The 16,711-nt window shown below is 39.8% G+C and overlaps 1 protein-coding gene across 1 annotated transcript in view; it reads left to right on the top strand.

The window, feature by feature from the left end:
* The window catches only part of LOC122450482 (fatty acid desaturase 2-like protein FADS2B), a 52,809-nt gene that overhangs the window by 14,289 nt on the left and 21,809 nt on the right, over window positions 1-16,711 (top strand). Inside the window, exon 3 of the mRNA XM_043482858.1 lies at window positions 14,846-15,043. Within this exon, the coding sequence (XP_043338793.1) occupies window positions 14,846-15,043 (198 nt within the window). The remainder of the gene's footprint in view (window positions 1-14,845; window positions 15,044-16,711) is intronic.

Genomic DNA, 16,711 nt, shown 5'->3' with positions numbered 1-16,711 from the left:
TTGACAGGTTTGATCTCCCTGCTGTCCAAGGGACTCTCAAGAGTTTTCTCCAACACCACAGTTCAAAAGCAATAATTCTTTGAGGCTCAGCCTTCTTTCATGTCCAACTCTCACATCCATACATGACTACTGGAAAACCCATATATTTGACTATATGGACCTTTGTTGGCAAACTAATGTCTCTGCTTTTTAATATGCTATCTAGGTTTTTCACTGCTTTCCTTCTAAGGAGCAAGCATCTTTTAATTTCATGGCTGAAGTCACCAGCTGCAGTGAATTTTGGAGACCAAGAAAAGAAAGTCTGTCACTATTTCTATTTTCTCCCCATCTATTTGAATGAAGTGATTGGACTGAATGTCATGATCTTCATTTTTTGAATGCTGAGTTTGAAGCCAGATTTTTTACCTTCCTCTTTCACCTTCATCAACAGACTCTTTAGTTCCTCTTCACTTTCTGCCATCAGAGTGGTATGATCTTATCTGAAGTTGTTGATATTTCTCCCAGCAATCTTATTCAGCTTCTGCTTCATTCAGCACAGCATTTCACATGATGTACTCTGCATATAAATTAAATAAGCAGGGTGACAATATACAGCCTTGACGTACTCCTGTCCCAATTTTGAACCAGTCCATTGTTCCAAGTCTCGTTCAAACTGTTGCTTCTTGTCGTGCATAGAGGTTTCTCAAGAGGCTGGTAAGATGGTCTAGTACTCCCATCTCGTTAAGAATTTTTCATGGCTTGTTGTGATCCACAAAGGATCAGAAGAAACAGTAAACGCAGAGGAGTATTAGTGTAGTCAGTGAAGCAGATTTTTTTTTTCTTTTAATTTATTTTTTTTTAATTTTTAATTTTTTATTAGTTGGAGGCTAATTACTTCACAACATTTCAGTGGGTTTTGTCATACATTGATATGAATCAGCCATAGAGTTACACGCATTCCCCATCCCGATCCCCCCTCCCACCTGCCTCTCCACACAATTCCTCTGGGTCTTCCCAGTGCACCAGGCCCGAGCACTTGTCTCATGCATCCAACCTGGGCTGGTGATCTGTTTCACCATAGATAATATACATGTTGTTCTTTTGAAACATCCCACCCTCACCTTCTCCCACAGAGGTCAAAAGTCTGTTCTGTACTTCTGTGTCTCTTTTTCTGTTTTCAATATAGGGTTATCGTTACCATCTTTCTAAATTCCATATATATGTGTTAGTATGCTGTAATGTTCTTTATCTTTCTGGCTTACTTCACTCTGTATAATGGGCTCCAGTCTCATCCATCTCATTAGAACTGATTCAAATGAATTCTTTTTAATGGCTGAGTAATATTCCATGGTGTATATGTACCACAGCTTCCTTATCCATTCATCTGCTGATGGGCATCTAGGTTGCTTCCATGTCCTGGCTATTATAAACAGTGCTGCGATGAACATTGGGGTGCACGTGTCTCTTTCAGATCTGGTTTCCTCAGTGTGTATGCCCAGAAGTGGGATTGCTGGGTCATATGGCAGTTCTATTTCCAATTTTTAAAGAAATCTCCACACTGTTTTCCATAGTGGCTGTACTAGTTTGCATTCCCACCAACAGTGTAAGAGGGTTCCCTTTTCTCCACACCCTCTCCAGCATTTATTGCTTGTAGACTTTTGGATAGCAGCCATCCTGACTGGCGTGTAATGGTACCTCATTGTGGTTTTGATTTGCATTTCTCTAATAATGAGTGATGTTGAGCATCTTTTCATGTGTTTGTTAGCCATCTGTATGTCTTCTTTGGAGAAATGTCTGTTTAGTTCTTTGGCCCATTTTTTGATTGGGTCATTTATTTTTCTGGAATTGAGCTTCAGGAGTTGCTTGTATATTTTTGAGATTAATCCTTTGTCTGTTTCTTCATTTGCTATTATTTTCTCCCAATCTGAGGGCTGTCTTTTCACCTTACTTATAGTTTCCTTTGTAGTGCAAAAGGTTTTAAGTTTCATTAGGTCCCATTTGTTTATTTTTGCTTTTATTTCCAATATTCTGGGAGGTGGGTCATAGAGGATCTTGCTGTGATTTATGTCTGAGAGTGTTTTGCCTATGTTCTCCTCTAGGAGTTTTATAGTTTCTGGTCTTACATTTAGATCTTTAATCCATTTTGAGTTTATTTTTGTGTATGGTGTTAGAAAGTGTTCTAGTTTCATTCTTTTACAAGTGGTTGACCAGTTATCCCAGCACCACTTGTTAAAGAGGTTGTCTTTTTTCCATTGTATATCCTTGCCTCCTTTGTCAAAGATAAGGTGTCCATAGGTTCGTGGATTTATCTCTGGGCTTTCTATTCTGTTCCATTGATCTATATTTCTGTCTTTGTGCCAGTACCATACTGTCTTGATGACTGTGGCTTTGTAGTAGAGTCTGAAGTCAGGCAGGTTGATTCCTCCAGTTCCATTCTTCTTTCTCAAGATTACTTTGGCTATTCGAGGTTTTTTGTATTTCCATACAAATTGTGAAATTATTTGTTCTAGTTCTGTGAAAAATACCATTGGTAGCTTGATAGGGATTGCATTGAATCTATAGATTCCTTTGGGTAGAATAGCCATTTTGACAATATGGATTCTCCCAATCCATGAGCATTGTATGTTTCTCCATCTGTTTGTGTCCTCTTTGATTTCTTTCATCGGTGTTTTATAGTTTTCTATGTATAGGTCTTTTGTTTCTTTAGGTAGATATACTCCTAAGTATTTTATTCTTTTTGTTGCAATGGTGAATGGTATTGTTTCCTTAATTTCTCTTTCTGTTTTTTCATTGTTAGTATATAGGAATGCAAGGGATTTCTGTGTGTTAATTTTATATCCTGCAACTTTACTATATTCATTGATTAGCTCTAGTAATTTTCTGGAAGAGTCTTCAGGGTTTTCTATGTAGAGGATCATGTCATCTGCAAACAGCGAGAGTTTCACTTCTTCTTTTCCTATCTGGATTCCTTTTACTTCTTTTTCTGCTCTGATTGCTGTGGCCAGAACTTCCAACACTATGTTGAATAGTAGTGGTGAGAGTGGGCACCCTTGTCTTGTTCCTGATTTCAGGGGAAATGCTTTCAATTTTTCACCATTGAGGCTGATGCTTGCTGTGGGTTTGTCATATATAGCTTTTATTATGTTGAGGTATGTTCCTTCTATTCCTGCTTTCTGGAGAGTTTTAATCATAAATGAGTGTTGAATTTTGTCAAAGGCTTTCTCTGCATCTATTGAGATAATCATATGGTTTTTATCTTTCAATTTGTTAATATGGTGTATTACATTGATTGATTTGCGGATATTAAAGAATCCTTGCATCCTGGGGTAAAGCCCACTTGGTCATGGTGTATAATTTTTTTTAATATGTTGTTGGATTCTGTTTGCTAGAATTTTGTTAAGGATTTTTGCATCTATGTTCATCAGTGATATTGGCCTGTAGTTCTTTTTTTGTGGTGTCTTTGTCTGGTTTTGGAATTAGGGTGATGGTGGCCTCATAGAATGAGTTTGGAAGTTTACCTTCATCTGCAATTTTCTGGAAGAGTTTGTGTAAGATAGGTGTTAGCTCTTCTCTAAATTTTTGGTAGAATTCAGCTGTGAAGCCATCTGGTCCTGGGCTTTTGTTTGCTGGAAGATTTTTGATTACAGTTTCAATTTCCTTGCTTGTGATGGGTCTGTTAAGATCTTCTATTTCTTCCTGGTTCAGTTTTGGAAAGTTATACTTTTCTAAGAATTTGTCCATTTCATCCAAGTTGTCCATTTTATTGGCATAGAGCTGCTGGTAGTAGTCTCTTATGATCCTTTGTATTTCAGTGTTGTCTGTTGTGATCTCTCCATTTTCATTTCTAATTTTGTTAATTTGGTTCTTCTCTCTTTGTTTCTTAATGAGTCTTGCTAATGGTTTGTCAATTTTGTTTATTTTTTCAAAAAACCAGCTTTAAGCTTTGTTGATTTTTGCTATGGTCTCTTTCTTTTGCATTTATTTCTGCCCTAATTTTTAAGATTTCTTTCCTTCTGCTAACCCTGGGGTTCTTCATTTCTTCCTTCTCTAATTGTTTTAGGTGTAGAGTTAGGTTGTTTATTTGACTTTTTTCTTGTTTCTTGATGTAAGCCTGTAATGCTATGAACCTTCCCCTTAGCACTGCTTTTACAGTGTCCCATAGGTTTTGGGTTGTTGTGTTTTCATTTTCATTCATTTCTATACATATTTTGATTTCTTTTTTGATTTCTTCTATGATTTGTTGGTTATTCAGAAGCGTGTTATTTAGCCTCCATATGTTTGAATTTTTAACAATTTTTTTCCTGTAATTGAGATCTAATCTTACTGCACTGTGGTCAGAAAAGATGACTGGAATGATTTCAATTTTTTTGAATTTTCCAAGACCAGATTTATGGCCCAGGATGTGATCTATTCTGGAGAAGGTTCCGTGTGCACTTGAGAAAAAGGTGAAGTTGATTGTTTTGGGATGAAATGTCCTATAGATATCAATTAGGTCTAGCTGCTCCATTGTGTCATTTAAGGTTTGTGTTTACTTGTTAATTTTCTGTTTAGTTGATCTATCCATAGTTGTGAGTGGGGTATTAAAGTCTCCCACTATTATTGTGTTATTGTTAATTTCCCCTTTCATACTCGTTAGCATTTGCCTTACATATTGCGGTGCTCCTATGCTGAGTGCATATATATTTATAATTGTTATACCTTCTTCTTGGATTGATCCTTTGATCATTATGTAGTGTCCTTCTTTGTCTCTTTTCACATCCTTTATTTGAAAGTCTATTTTATCTGATATGAGTATTGCGACTCCTGCTTTCTTTTGGTCTCCTTTTGCGTGAAATATTTTTTTCCATCCCTTCACTTTTAGTCTGTATGTGTCTCTTGTTTTGAGGTGGGTCCCTTGTAGACAGCATATATAGGGGTCTTGTTTTTGTATCCATTCAGCCAATCTTTGTCTTTTGGTTGGGGCATTCAGCCCATTTACATTTAAGGTAATTATTGATAGGTGTGGTCCCATTGCCATTTACTTTGTTGTTTTGGGTTCACGTTTATACAACCTTTCTGTGTTTCCTGTCTAGAGAAGATCCTTTAGCATTTGTTGAAGAGCTGGTTTGGTGGTGCTGAATTCTCTCAGCTTTTGCTTGTCTGTAAGGCTTTTGAATTCTCCTTCATATCTGAATGAGATCCTTGCTGGATACAGTAATCTAGGTTGTAGGTTATTCTCTTTCATTACTTTCAGTATGTCCTGCCATTCCCTTCTGGCCTGGAGGGTTTCTATTGATAGATCAGCTGTTATCCTTATGGGAATCCCTTTGTGTGTTATTTGTTGATTCTCCCTTGCTGCTTTTAGTATTTGTTCTTTGTGTTTGATCTTTGTTCATTTGATTAATATGTGTCCTGGGGTGTTTCGCCTTGGGTTTATCCTGTTTGGGACTCTCTGGGTTTCTTGGACTTGGGTGGCTATTTCCTTCCCCATTTTAGGGAAGTTTTCAGCTATTATCTCCTCGAGTATTTTCTCATGACCTTTCTTTTTGTCTTCTTCTTCTGGGACCCCTATGATTCGAATGTTGGGGTGTTTCACATTGTCCCAGAGGTCCCTGAGGTTGTCCTCATTTCTTTTGATCCTTTTTTCTTTTTTCCTCTCTGCTTCATTTATTTCCACCATTTTATCTTCTACCTCACTTATCCTATCTTCTGTCTCCGTTATTCTACTCTTGGTTCCCTCCAGAGTGTTTTTGATCTCATTCATTGCATTATTCATTTTTAATTGACTCTTTTTAATTTCTTCTAGGTCTTTATTAAACATTTCTTGCATCTTTTCAATCTTTGTTTCCAGGCTATTTATCTGTAACTCCATTTTGTTTTCAAGATTTTGGATCATTTTTCTTATCATTATTCTAAATTCTTTTTCAGGTAGATTCCCTATCTCCTCCTCTTTTGTTTGACTTGGTGGGCATTTTTCATGTTCCTTTACCTGTTGGGTATTTCTCTGCCTTTTCATCTTGTTTAGATTGCTGTGTCTGGAATAGGGCTTCTCTCTCTTTTTTTTTTTTTGTAAGGTTATAGTGTATTGAAAGTGAAAATTAAGGAGTAGTAGAGGAGTACTAGAGGACTTTAAAAGAAATAAGAAAAAAAGAGAAGTAGAAAATAGAAGAGAAAAAGGAAAAAAAAAGAAGAAAAAAAATATTTTCCTAATTAAAAAAATCGTAAAAATCTATGAAAATGAAAGTTAAGGAGTAATTTGGGAGTAATAGGGAATTTTAAAGGAAAATAAAAGAGAAAAAAATTAAAATAAATTTTTTTTTTCTTACTTAAAAAAAAAAAAGGTAAAAATGTATCTAGGAATTTCTCTGGAGCTGTTGCAGTCAGTGTGGGTTCGGCTCAGTTTCAGATAGCTCCTCGTTCCAGCTTACACTTCTCGATATCTACAGGCCCCTTCCGATGTAGTCGGTGTTTTCTACAGGGATTTTAATCTGTTGCACCGGTCCCTTCTGAAGCGGTTCCCTTTGTTTATTTGGCTTCTGTTTGCCGGTCTCTTCAGAGCCTTATTTCTGCCCTGACACAGGCGGGGCGGAGGTGGACTCTTATTCAGGTAGCTAGTTCCGGCGCACGTTGCGGGGAGGGGCCGGCGCTGCTTCCTCCGTCTGCGCTACTCAGGCTCCCGAATGCTCTATATGGAGCGCGCCCGCGCTGCGTGCGGTTCCAGCCCTCGGGTGTTCCACAAAAGCACGGAACAAAAAGCTGCGCCTGCTCTTTGTGCCTTCCCCGTCAGAGCGGTCCAGGCAGCCAGGGGCTTGACGGGCGCACTCTCCCCGGGTGCGGCGCGCCCACTCCCTTCCGCGGTCCCAGTCTCAGTTTCCGCTGGCTCCAGTTGGGTGAGTGCGCCTTCTGCCCTCCGCGTCCCCATCTCCAGTCCCTGCCCGTGCCGGTCGGGTGCCTGCGCCCTGTGTCTCGCCGTGACCCTCCCGGCGGATGTCGACCATCCAGAGTCTCAGGAGGTCTTTGATTAGAAAGTGGAGGCCTGTTTGCAGTGCGGCAGGGGATGCGGTCCTTGGGGCCAAGCCTGCACCTTTCCCCTCCCCCCTGCCTCCTGCCTCCGGGGGCGCTGGGCCAGTCCGCAGCCTGCTAGCTCTTCTCTGGACTTTCTCGGTCCCTTTGTTCTGCAAATGGCCGGCAGTGTGTTTGGGCCGGTTAATTTTCTCTCTCTCTTTTGCTCTCCCACAGTTCAAGTTGGCAACTCACAAAAGCTCCCTACGATTGTCTTCAGGGCACTCAGGCCCGACCCTACCCCAAGCAATGCCGCCCGCTCCTCTCCGTTCCGCCCCCACTTGCTTGTGGCGGATGCGGGTGTCTGGGGTACTTTTCTGCTGGGAGTTGCTTTTAGGCTCGTAATCTGTGGGTTTTATTTATTGCTTCCCTCCCAGTCAGGTTGCCCTCTGAGATTCGAACACTTCCCCTAGGTCCGCCAGTGCGAGGGTTTCCCAGTGTCTGGAAATGTCCTCTATTGAGACTCCCTTCCTGGGACAGATCTCCGTCCTTATCTCTTTTGTCTCACTTTTTATCCTTTATATTTTGTCCTACCTCCTTTAGAAGACAATGGGCTGCTTTTCTGGGTGCCTGATGACCTCAGCTAGCGATCAGAAGTTGTTTTGTGAAGTTTGCTCTGCGTTCAGTTATTCTTTTGATGAACTTGTAGGAGAGAAAGTGGTTTCCCCATCTTACTCCTCTGCCATCTTGGCTCCTCCCCCCTTTTTTTTTATTTTTAATTTTTGGAATTCTCTTGCTTCTTCTATGATTCAACAGATACTGGTAATTTGATCTTTGGTTCCTCTGCCTTTTCTAAATCCAACTTGTATATCTGTAAGTTCTCAGTTCATGTACTGTTGAAGGCTAATTTGAAGGATTTTGAGCATTACCTTGCTAGCATGTGAAGTGAGAGCAATTATGCGGTACTTTGAATGTTCTTTGGCATTGCCTTCCTTTGGAATTGGAATGACAATTGATATTTCAAGTCCTGTGGCCACTGCTGAGTTTTCCAAATTTCCTGACATATCAAGTGTAACACTATAATAGCATTTTCTTTTGGGATTTGAAGTAGTTCAGCTGGAATTCCACCACCTCCATTAGCACTAAATCACCTCCATTAGCACTGTTCATATCAGTGCTTTCTAAGGCCCACTTGACTTCACACTCCAAAATGTCTGTCTCTAGGTGAATGACCATACGATCGTGGTTATCTGGATCATTAGAGCTTTTTTGTATAATTCTATTTATTCTTGCCTCATCTTCTTAATAGCTTCTTTTCTGTTAGGTCTTTACCATTTCTGTCCTTTATTGTGCCCATCTTTGCATGAAATGTTCCCTTGACATCTCCAATTCTGTTGAAGAGATCTCTAGTGTTTTCCATTATATTATTTTCCTCTGCTTCTTGCTTTGTTCACATAAGAATGCTTTCTTATCGCTACTTGCTATTCTCTGGAAATCTGCATTCAGTTGGGTATATCTTTCCTTTTCTCCTTGCCTTTCACTTCTCTTCTTTTCTCAGCTATTTGCAAGACCTCCTCTGACACCATTTTGCCTTTTTGCATTTCTTTTCCTTGGGGATGATTTTGATCATCGCCTCCAGTACAATGTTATGAACCTCTGTCCATAGTTCTTCAGACAATCTATCAGATCTTATCCCTTGAATTTATTTGTCACTTCCACTGTATAACTGCAACTTCATACCTGAATGGCCTACTGGTTTTCCCTGCTTTCTTCAATTTAAATCTGAATTTTGTAATAAGGAGTTCATGATCTGAGCCATAATCAGCTCCTGGTCTTGTTTTTGCTGATGTATAGAGCTTCTCCATCTTTGGCTGCAAAGAATATAATCAATCTGATTTCAGCATTGATGGTCTGGTGATAGCCATATGTAGAGTCGTTTCTTGTGTTATTGGAAGAGAGTGTTTGCTATGACCAGTGCATTCTCTTGGCAAAAATTTGTTAGCCTTTGCCTGGCTTCATTTTGTACTCCAAGGCCAAGCTTGCCTATTACTCCAGGTGTCTCTTGACTTCCTACTTTTGCATTCCAATTCCCTATGACAAAAAGGACATCTTTTTTTGGTGTCAGTTCTAGAAGGTCTGGTAGGTCTTCAGAGAACCATTCAACTTCAGCTTCTTCAGCACTAGTGGTGGGGGTATAGATTTGGATTACTGTGACACTGAATGGTTTGCCTTGGAATCAAACAGAGGTCATACTCTCATTTTTGAGACTGCACCCAGGTACTGCATTTTAGACTCTTTTGTTGAATATGATGGCTACTCCATTTCTTATAAGGGATTCTTGCTGACAGTAGTAAATATAATGGTCATGTGAATTAAATTCACCCATTCCCATACATTGTAGTTCACTGATTCCTAAAATGCTGATGTTCACTCTTGCCATCTCCTGCTTGACCATGTCCAGTTTATCTTAATTCATGGACCTAACTTTCCAGGTCCCTATGCAATATTGTTGTTTTCTTCATTGGACTTTACTTTCGCCATTAAACATATCCATAACTGGGCGTCATTTCTGCCTTGGCCTAGTCTCATATTCTTTCTGGAGCTATTTCTCTACTCTTCCCCAGTAGCAATTTTGATATCTACTTACCTGGGAGGCTCCTGTTTCAGTTTCATAGCTTTAGCCTTTTCATACTGTTCATGGGATTCTTGAGGCAAGAATACTGAAGTGGTTTGCCATTCCCTTCTGACCACGTTTGGTCACAACTTTCTACCATGGCCCATCCATCCTGGGACCCTGACTTTGAAGGGCTTGAGACTGTGAGATATGAGTCTAGGCCAGTTACCAAACCTGTCTGTGGTTCAGTTTCTCTCTCTGTAAAATAGCAACAATAGAACAAACCACATTAAGTGATATTGGGAGATTACTGAAAGAGTTAACGGCATTTAAAGTGCTTAGAACAGTGTCTGGAATGTAGCAAGTGTCCAATAAACTTTAGATACTGTAATTATCATAAACTCAACAGGCACACAAGTAATTTACAAGCCTCTAAATTTACAGAATCATTTAGGGCAGGATGCCCTAGGCTAAAAAGAGGAAATGGTGCAGAGTTTAGTTGTTTTTCCTAAATATTTTCTCTAAGGAAAAGATAATCCCATTCATGGCTGAGAGCTATAATTATTATCTAAAACAGTGCTGATCCCTGAAGGCAAAGATCTGATATGAATTTTCTTTGTGCATCTGTGATTACCCAGAGATATGTATGTAGACAATTAGTGTTTGAGCACAGAACTGAAAGTCAGGAAGTACAGGCTTAAGTCCAGCTTCCATCACTTGTGGAGGATTTCACATTAACCACCCTTCTGGGCTTAGTGACCCCAACAGTACAGTGAACGTGATGGTAAAATCACAGAAATGCTCTGTTACTATTGTTCAGTCACTAGGTTGTGTGACTCATTGTGACCTCATGGACTGCAGCACAGCAGGCTTCCCTGTCCTTCACCATTTCCCGGAGCTTGTTCAAACTCATATCCATTGAGTCAGTGATGCCCATCCAGCCATCTCATTCCCTGTCATCCCCTTCTCCTTGTGCCTTCAATCTTTCCCAGCATCAGGGTCTTTTCAAATGAGTCAGCTCTTCCTATTAGGTGGCCAAATTTGGAACTGCAGCTTCAACATCAGCCCTTCCAATGGATATTCAGGACTGATTTCCTTTAGGATGGACTGGTTTGATCTCCTTGCTGTCCAAGAGACTCTCAAGAGTCTTCTCCAACACCACAGTTCAAAACCATCAATTCTTCGGTGCTCAAACTTCTTTATAGTCCAATTCTCACATCCAAACATGACTACAGGAAAAACCATAGCTTTCACTAGACAAACATTTGTTGGCAAAGTAATGTCTCTGCTTTTTAATATGTTGTCTAGGTTTGTCACTGCTTTTCTTCCAAGGAGCAAGCAAAGTTTAGTTCCATGGCTGCAGTCACAATCTGCAGTGATTTTGGAGCCCAAGAAAGTAAAGTCTGTCATTATTTTAATTGTTTACCCCATCTGTTTGTCATGAAATCATGGGACTGGTTGCCATTATCTTCATTTTTGAATGTTGCATTTTAAACCAGCTTTTTCACTCTCATTTTCACCTTCATCAAGAGGCTCTTTAGTTCCTGTTCACTTTCTGCCATAAGGGTGGTGTCATCTGCATATTTGAGGTTATTGATATTTCTCCTGGCAATCTTGATTCTAGCTTCTGCTTCATCCAGCCCAACATTTTTCATTATGCACTCTGCATAGAAGTTAAATAAGCAGGGTGACAAAACACAGCCTTGATGTACTCCTTTCCCAATTTGGAAACACTCCATTGTTCCATGTCCAGTTCTAATTGTTGCTTCTTGGCCTGCATACAGGTTGCTCAGGAGGTAGGTAAGGTGCTCTGGTATTCCCAGCTATTGAAGAATTTTCCAGTTTTTTGTGATCCACGTGGTTAAAGGCTTTAGCATTGTCAGTGAAGCAGAAGTAGATGTCTTTTGGAATTCCTTTGCTTTCTCTATGATCCAACAGATGTTAGCAATTTGATTTCTGCTTCCTCTGCCTCTTCTAAACCCAACTTGAACATCTGGATGTTCTCGGTTCATGTACTGTTGAAGCCTCCTTGGAGAATTTTAAGCATTACTTTGTTAGCGTGTGGAATGATTGCAATTGTGCAGAAGTTTGAACATCCTTTGGCATTGCCTTTCTTTAGGATTAGAATGAAAATTGATTTTTCAAGTCCTGTGGCCACTGCTGAGTTTCCCAAATTTGCTGGCATATTAAATGCAGCACTTTAACAGCATCATCTTTTAGGATTTGAAATAGCTCAGCTGGAATTCTATCACTTCTGCTACCTTTGTTGGTAGTGATGCTTCCTAAGGCCCACTTGACTGCACACTCCTGCATGTATGGCTGTAGGTGAGTGATCACAACACCATCGTGGTTATCTGGTTCATTAAGATCTTTTTTGTACAGTTCTTCTGTGTATTCTTGCCACCTCTTCTTGATATCTTCTGCTTCTGTTACGTCCATATCATTTCTGTCCCTTATATTGAGCCCATCTTTGTATGAAATTTTCCCTTGGTATATCTAATTTTCTTGAAGAGATCTCCAGCCTTTTCCATTCTATTGTTTTCCTCTATGTCTTTGCATTGATTGCTGAGGAAGGCTTTCTTATCTCTCCCTGCTATTCTCTGGAACTCTGCATTCAGGTAGGTATATCTTTCTTTTTCTCCTTTGCCTTTCACTTCTCTTCTTTTCTCAGCTATTTGTAAGACCTCTTCAGGCTTCACTTTGCCGTTTTGCATTTTTTTTCCTTGGGGATGATTTTGATCACCACCTCCAGTACAATGTTATGAACCTCTGTCCATAGTTCTTCAGGCACTGTCTATCAGATCTTATCCCTTGAATCTATTTCTCACTTCCACTGTATAACTGCAAGTTCACACCTGAATGGCCTAGTGGTTTTCCCTACTTTCTTCAATTTAAGTCTGAATTTGGCAATAAGGACTTCATGATCTGAGCCATAATCAGCTCCCGGTCTTGTTTTTGCTGATGTATAGAGCTTCTCTATCTTTGGCTGCAAAGAATATAATCAATCTGATTTCGGTATTGACCATCTGGTAATGTCCATGTGTAGAGTCATCTATTATGTTGTTGGAAGAGGGTGTTTGTTATGACCAGTGTGTTCTCTTCACAAAACTCTGTTAGCATCTGCCCAGATTCACTTTGTACTCCAAGGCCATGCTTGCCTGTTACTCCAGGTACCTTTTGACTTCCTACTTTTGCATTTTAATCCCTTAGGATGAAAGAAAACTAAGCACTGAAGAAATGATGCTTTTGAACTGTGGTGTTGGAGAAGAATCTTGAGAGTCCCTTGGACTGCAAGGAGATCCAACCAGTCCATCCTAAAGGAGATCAGTCCTGAATATTCATTGGAAGGACTGATGCTGAAGCTGAAACTGCAATACTTTGGCCACCTGATGCAAAGAACTGACTCATTTGCAAAGACCCTGATGCTGGGATAGATTGAATGTGGGAGGAGAAGGGGATGACAGAGGATGAGATGGTTGGATGGAATCACGACCTAAGTGGACATGAGTTTGTGTAAGCTCCGGGAGTTGGTGATGGACAGGGAGGCCTAGCCTGCAGCAGTCCATTTGGTTGCACGACTGAGCCACTGAACTGAACTGATGATGAAAAGGACATCTTTTCTTGGTGTTAGTTCTAGCAGGTCTTGTAGGTCTTCAGAGAACCATCCAACTTCAGCTTCTTCAGCATTAGTGATCAGAGCTCAGACTTGCGTTACTCTGATATGAACGGTTTCCCTTGGAAATGAACAGAGAGCATCTTTCATTTTTGATTTTTGTACCCAAGTACACTATTTCAGACTCTTTTGTGGACTAGCACATTTGTGTGATCTATTAAAGTTATCTATGGCTGCAAGAATCTGATGTTCATTGGGCCTCTAGAGATGAGCCCATCCAGACCTTTCCCAGGCATTGGATCATTTAAAAGTTTTATCAGTGAATTTTGAAATGAATTTTCTTGCTTCTAGGATTATGCTCATAGCTCTTTTTTATGATTATTTCAAATTTCTCTTCTCTTTTACATCTGAACAATCAAGTTTTCATTCTTATACCCTGGTCACTTTCTCAACAGTCTGAGTTTTGAGCACATTATAGTTATTAAGCTAAGGAGATATTTCTTCCCAGGCCTTTCACTGACTCTCGAGTACGTGCAAGTTCGTAAATCAGTGCTAGTACTTGACGTACATACATAAGCACAGTACTTGTACACAGAATCAGGACTCCTCCAACCAATGGACACACACGCTAATACCACAGGAGACCCTGTATCATTCCTGTAGGGCTTCTGAGCATCTCACAGGAAATTCATCCTTTGAGCTCATCTAAGTGAACTCTATCTTTCCTAAAGGAGTCTTTTGCACACGCTAAATAGCTGATAACATAGAAAGTAACAGAGATCTGTATAGATAGCAAAGATCCCGAAAGTATGATCAGAGATCAAACAACACATTGATTTAAAAAGACAACTATTATTAATAAATACACACTTCTACATATAAAACAGACAAGCAACAAGGACCAACTGTTTGGCAGGGATCTATGTTCAGTATCTCATAATGGTCTACAATGGAATAGATTCTGAAGAAACAACATGTATATATATACACACATATGTATCATTTGCTGTATACGTGAGACCAATGCAACATTGTTCATCACCTACATATCAATAAAACTCTTTGTTTTGAAAAGTAGAAAACTACTTTTCGGGGGATTCCCTAGCAGCGCAGTCATTAAGACTTCTTCTTTCAATGCAAGGGATGCAGGTTTGATCCCTTGTCAGGGAACCAAGATCGCACACGCCTCACAGCAAAAAATAAATAAATAAATAAATAAATAAAAAGCAATATTGCCACAAATTCAATAAAGACTTCAAAAGAAATGATCTTCATCAAGAATTTTTTTAATTAATCAGTTAAAAAGAGAATTGTTAGAGTTATGTATCTGTTCACTGAACTTCCCCATCCACACAAAAAAAGGTAAATTATATGTCCTATAACCATTTGAGGACAGTTTACAAATCACTACTCATCTGTCTCTTCTCCAGAAAAAAAAAAAAAATTATCATAACTTGTTTTAAGCATTTAGCTTTTTGCTAATTTTTTTTTAGGTTTCACTTTTTTTGGTTAAATTATGCTTAATTTTATTTATTAAATAAATGTTTATTCTTAAAATTAAGGCATTATACATTGATAAAATAGATTAATAATTATGTTCATCTGTGCTCCCTCTCCGCTGAAGGAACTAATTTCTTTCTTGCATGTTTATCTCACAGTCCCAGTTGGTGGAAGATTTCCAAGAACTGCGGAGGACATTAGAGACCATGAATATGTTCAAAGCCAACCTGGGGTTCTTCTTCCTTCACCTTGCCCAGATCTTGATTTTGGAAGCCCTGGCTTGGGTAATAGTGTGGCATTTTGGCAGTGGTTGGCTTATCACAATATTCATTTCCTGTCTTCTCACAGTTGCTCAGGTAAGTCAGTATCATAAGCCTCGGCTGTTACTTCATGGGAAGCCGCAGAAATTTTTCTTCTCTTTATGCTGGTGTCAGCAGCTGCCTGGCACTTCCTGGCAAGTTACTTATCAGTGTCTGACACCAGCAAGCTACCAAACCACTCTGGGCACCAGTTCTGTTTTCTGTAACATGGGGTAACAATTTTCTTATGGAAATATTCTGAGAAGGACTAAACAAGTTACTCTGTAGTGTACCTAGCACAGAGACTGGCATGTGGTAAATATTCATGTCAGTTACTACTCTTTGCCCAGTTTTATCCACAAAGTGTCAGTAACTGAAGTTCTGCTCCCAGACACGAAACACTCATCTTTACTTTTCATTTATTTACCAACCAACATTTTTTATGATTGTTCAATGATTTTATTAAAGACTATATGCATACACAACATATTTTTACCTTTATATTTAGTCACTACTTACACATAATGTGTTTCACAGTAAAAATTCTTTTAAAAAGAAGCTAGATATGTTTTTAAAAAAATTCCCTAAGAGAGCCTAACCAAAAGCCACATTCCCACCAACATTTATTAATACACCAGACTATGAAGAGCAGAGACTACATCTTATTACATGATAATAGAATCATGTAGATTCTGCCAGAAATGGCAATCAGCAACTGGTGTGTAGCAGGGCAGTTGATAAATCCTTGTTGAATGAAGCACATATCTACTTCAGGTCTCTGAAGATAAGCCCAATACTGTATTGTGGACAGAAAAGGAAATGCACCTGACGCTGCCCTTGGGAAACAGTCATCCAGTGGGGGAGCTGGTCATTTAGATATCTAGACTGGATACAAGGCAGAAGGGAAAGAAACAAGCATGTGCTGTTTAAGCAGAAACAGGCATTAATTCTAACTGGGGCAACTGGGGATGATTTCATAGAGAAATGACATCAATGTTAATACCAAAACTTCATAGGTCAATTTCTTTTTCTTGAAAAGCCAACCTGCTTTATTGCTTGAAAAGCCACTTTTGGAAACAAGAAAGGAAACAAACATTTGTTTGGGTTCTTAGTATTAGCGGTAACTTTACATGTGTTTTAGCTCTATGACACCCCAGTGAGTACAGTATTATAATCCTTACTCATGGGCTTCCCTGGTGGTTCAGGTGGTAAGGAATCCACCTGCAATGCGAGAGACCTGGATTCGATCCCTGGGTTGGGAAGATCCCCTGGAGGAGGGCATGGCAAACCAGTATTCTCACCTGGAGAATACCCATGGACAGAGGAGCCTGGTGGGCTATAGCCCATGGGGTCACAAAGAGTCGGACACAACTGAGCGACTAAACACAGCACAGCACATTGGATGACGAACTGAGTTTAGAGCTAATGAGTAACTTGCCAAGAGTTTTACAACTTGTAAAGTGGCGAAGGACAGTTCAGAGCCCTAGTCAGCCTGACTCCAAAGGCATCCTCCTTCCAATCCACCCTGGACATTTCTGACAGTGGAGAGAAGAGCATTCTAGGCAGAGATGGGAAAGAACTCAGCAAGTGTGATAGATACACACTTGGCTTGAGGTCAGATGAGATCTCCCACTGTTCTCATGGATTCCCAAATCTGCCAGCAGGCTCACTTACTACTTTCTTCTTACCTTGTCACTATCTCTGACAGCAGCCCTGTCTCTTCTA

The sequence above is a fragment of the Cervus canadensis genome, chromosome 11 (assembly GCF_019320065.1).
Source record: "Cervus canadensis isolate Bull #8, Minnesota chromosome 11, ASM1932006v1, whole genome shotgun sequence".
Classification (NCBI taxonomy): Eukaryota; Metazoa; Chordata; class Mammalia; order Artiodactyla; family Cervidae; genus Cervus; species Cervus canadensis.
This window is presented reverse-complemented; position numbering and strand designations above follow the sequence as displayed.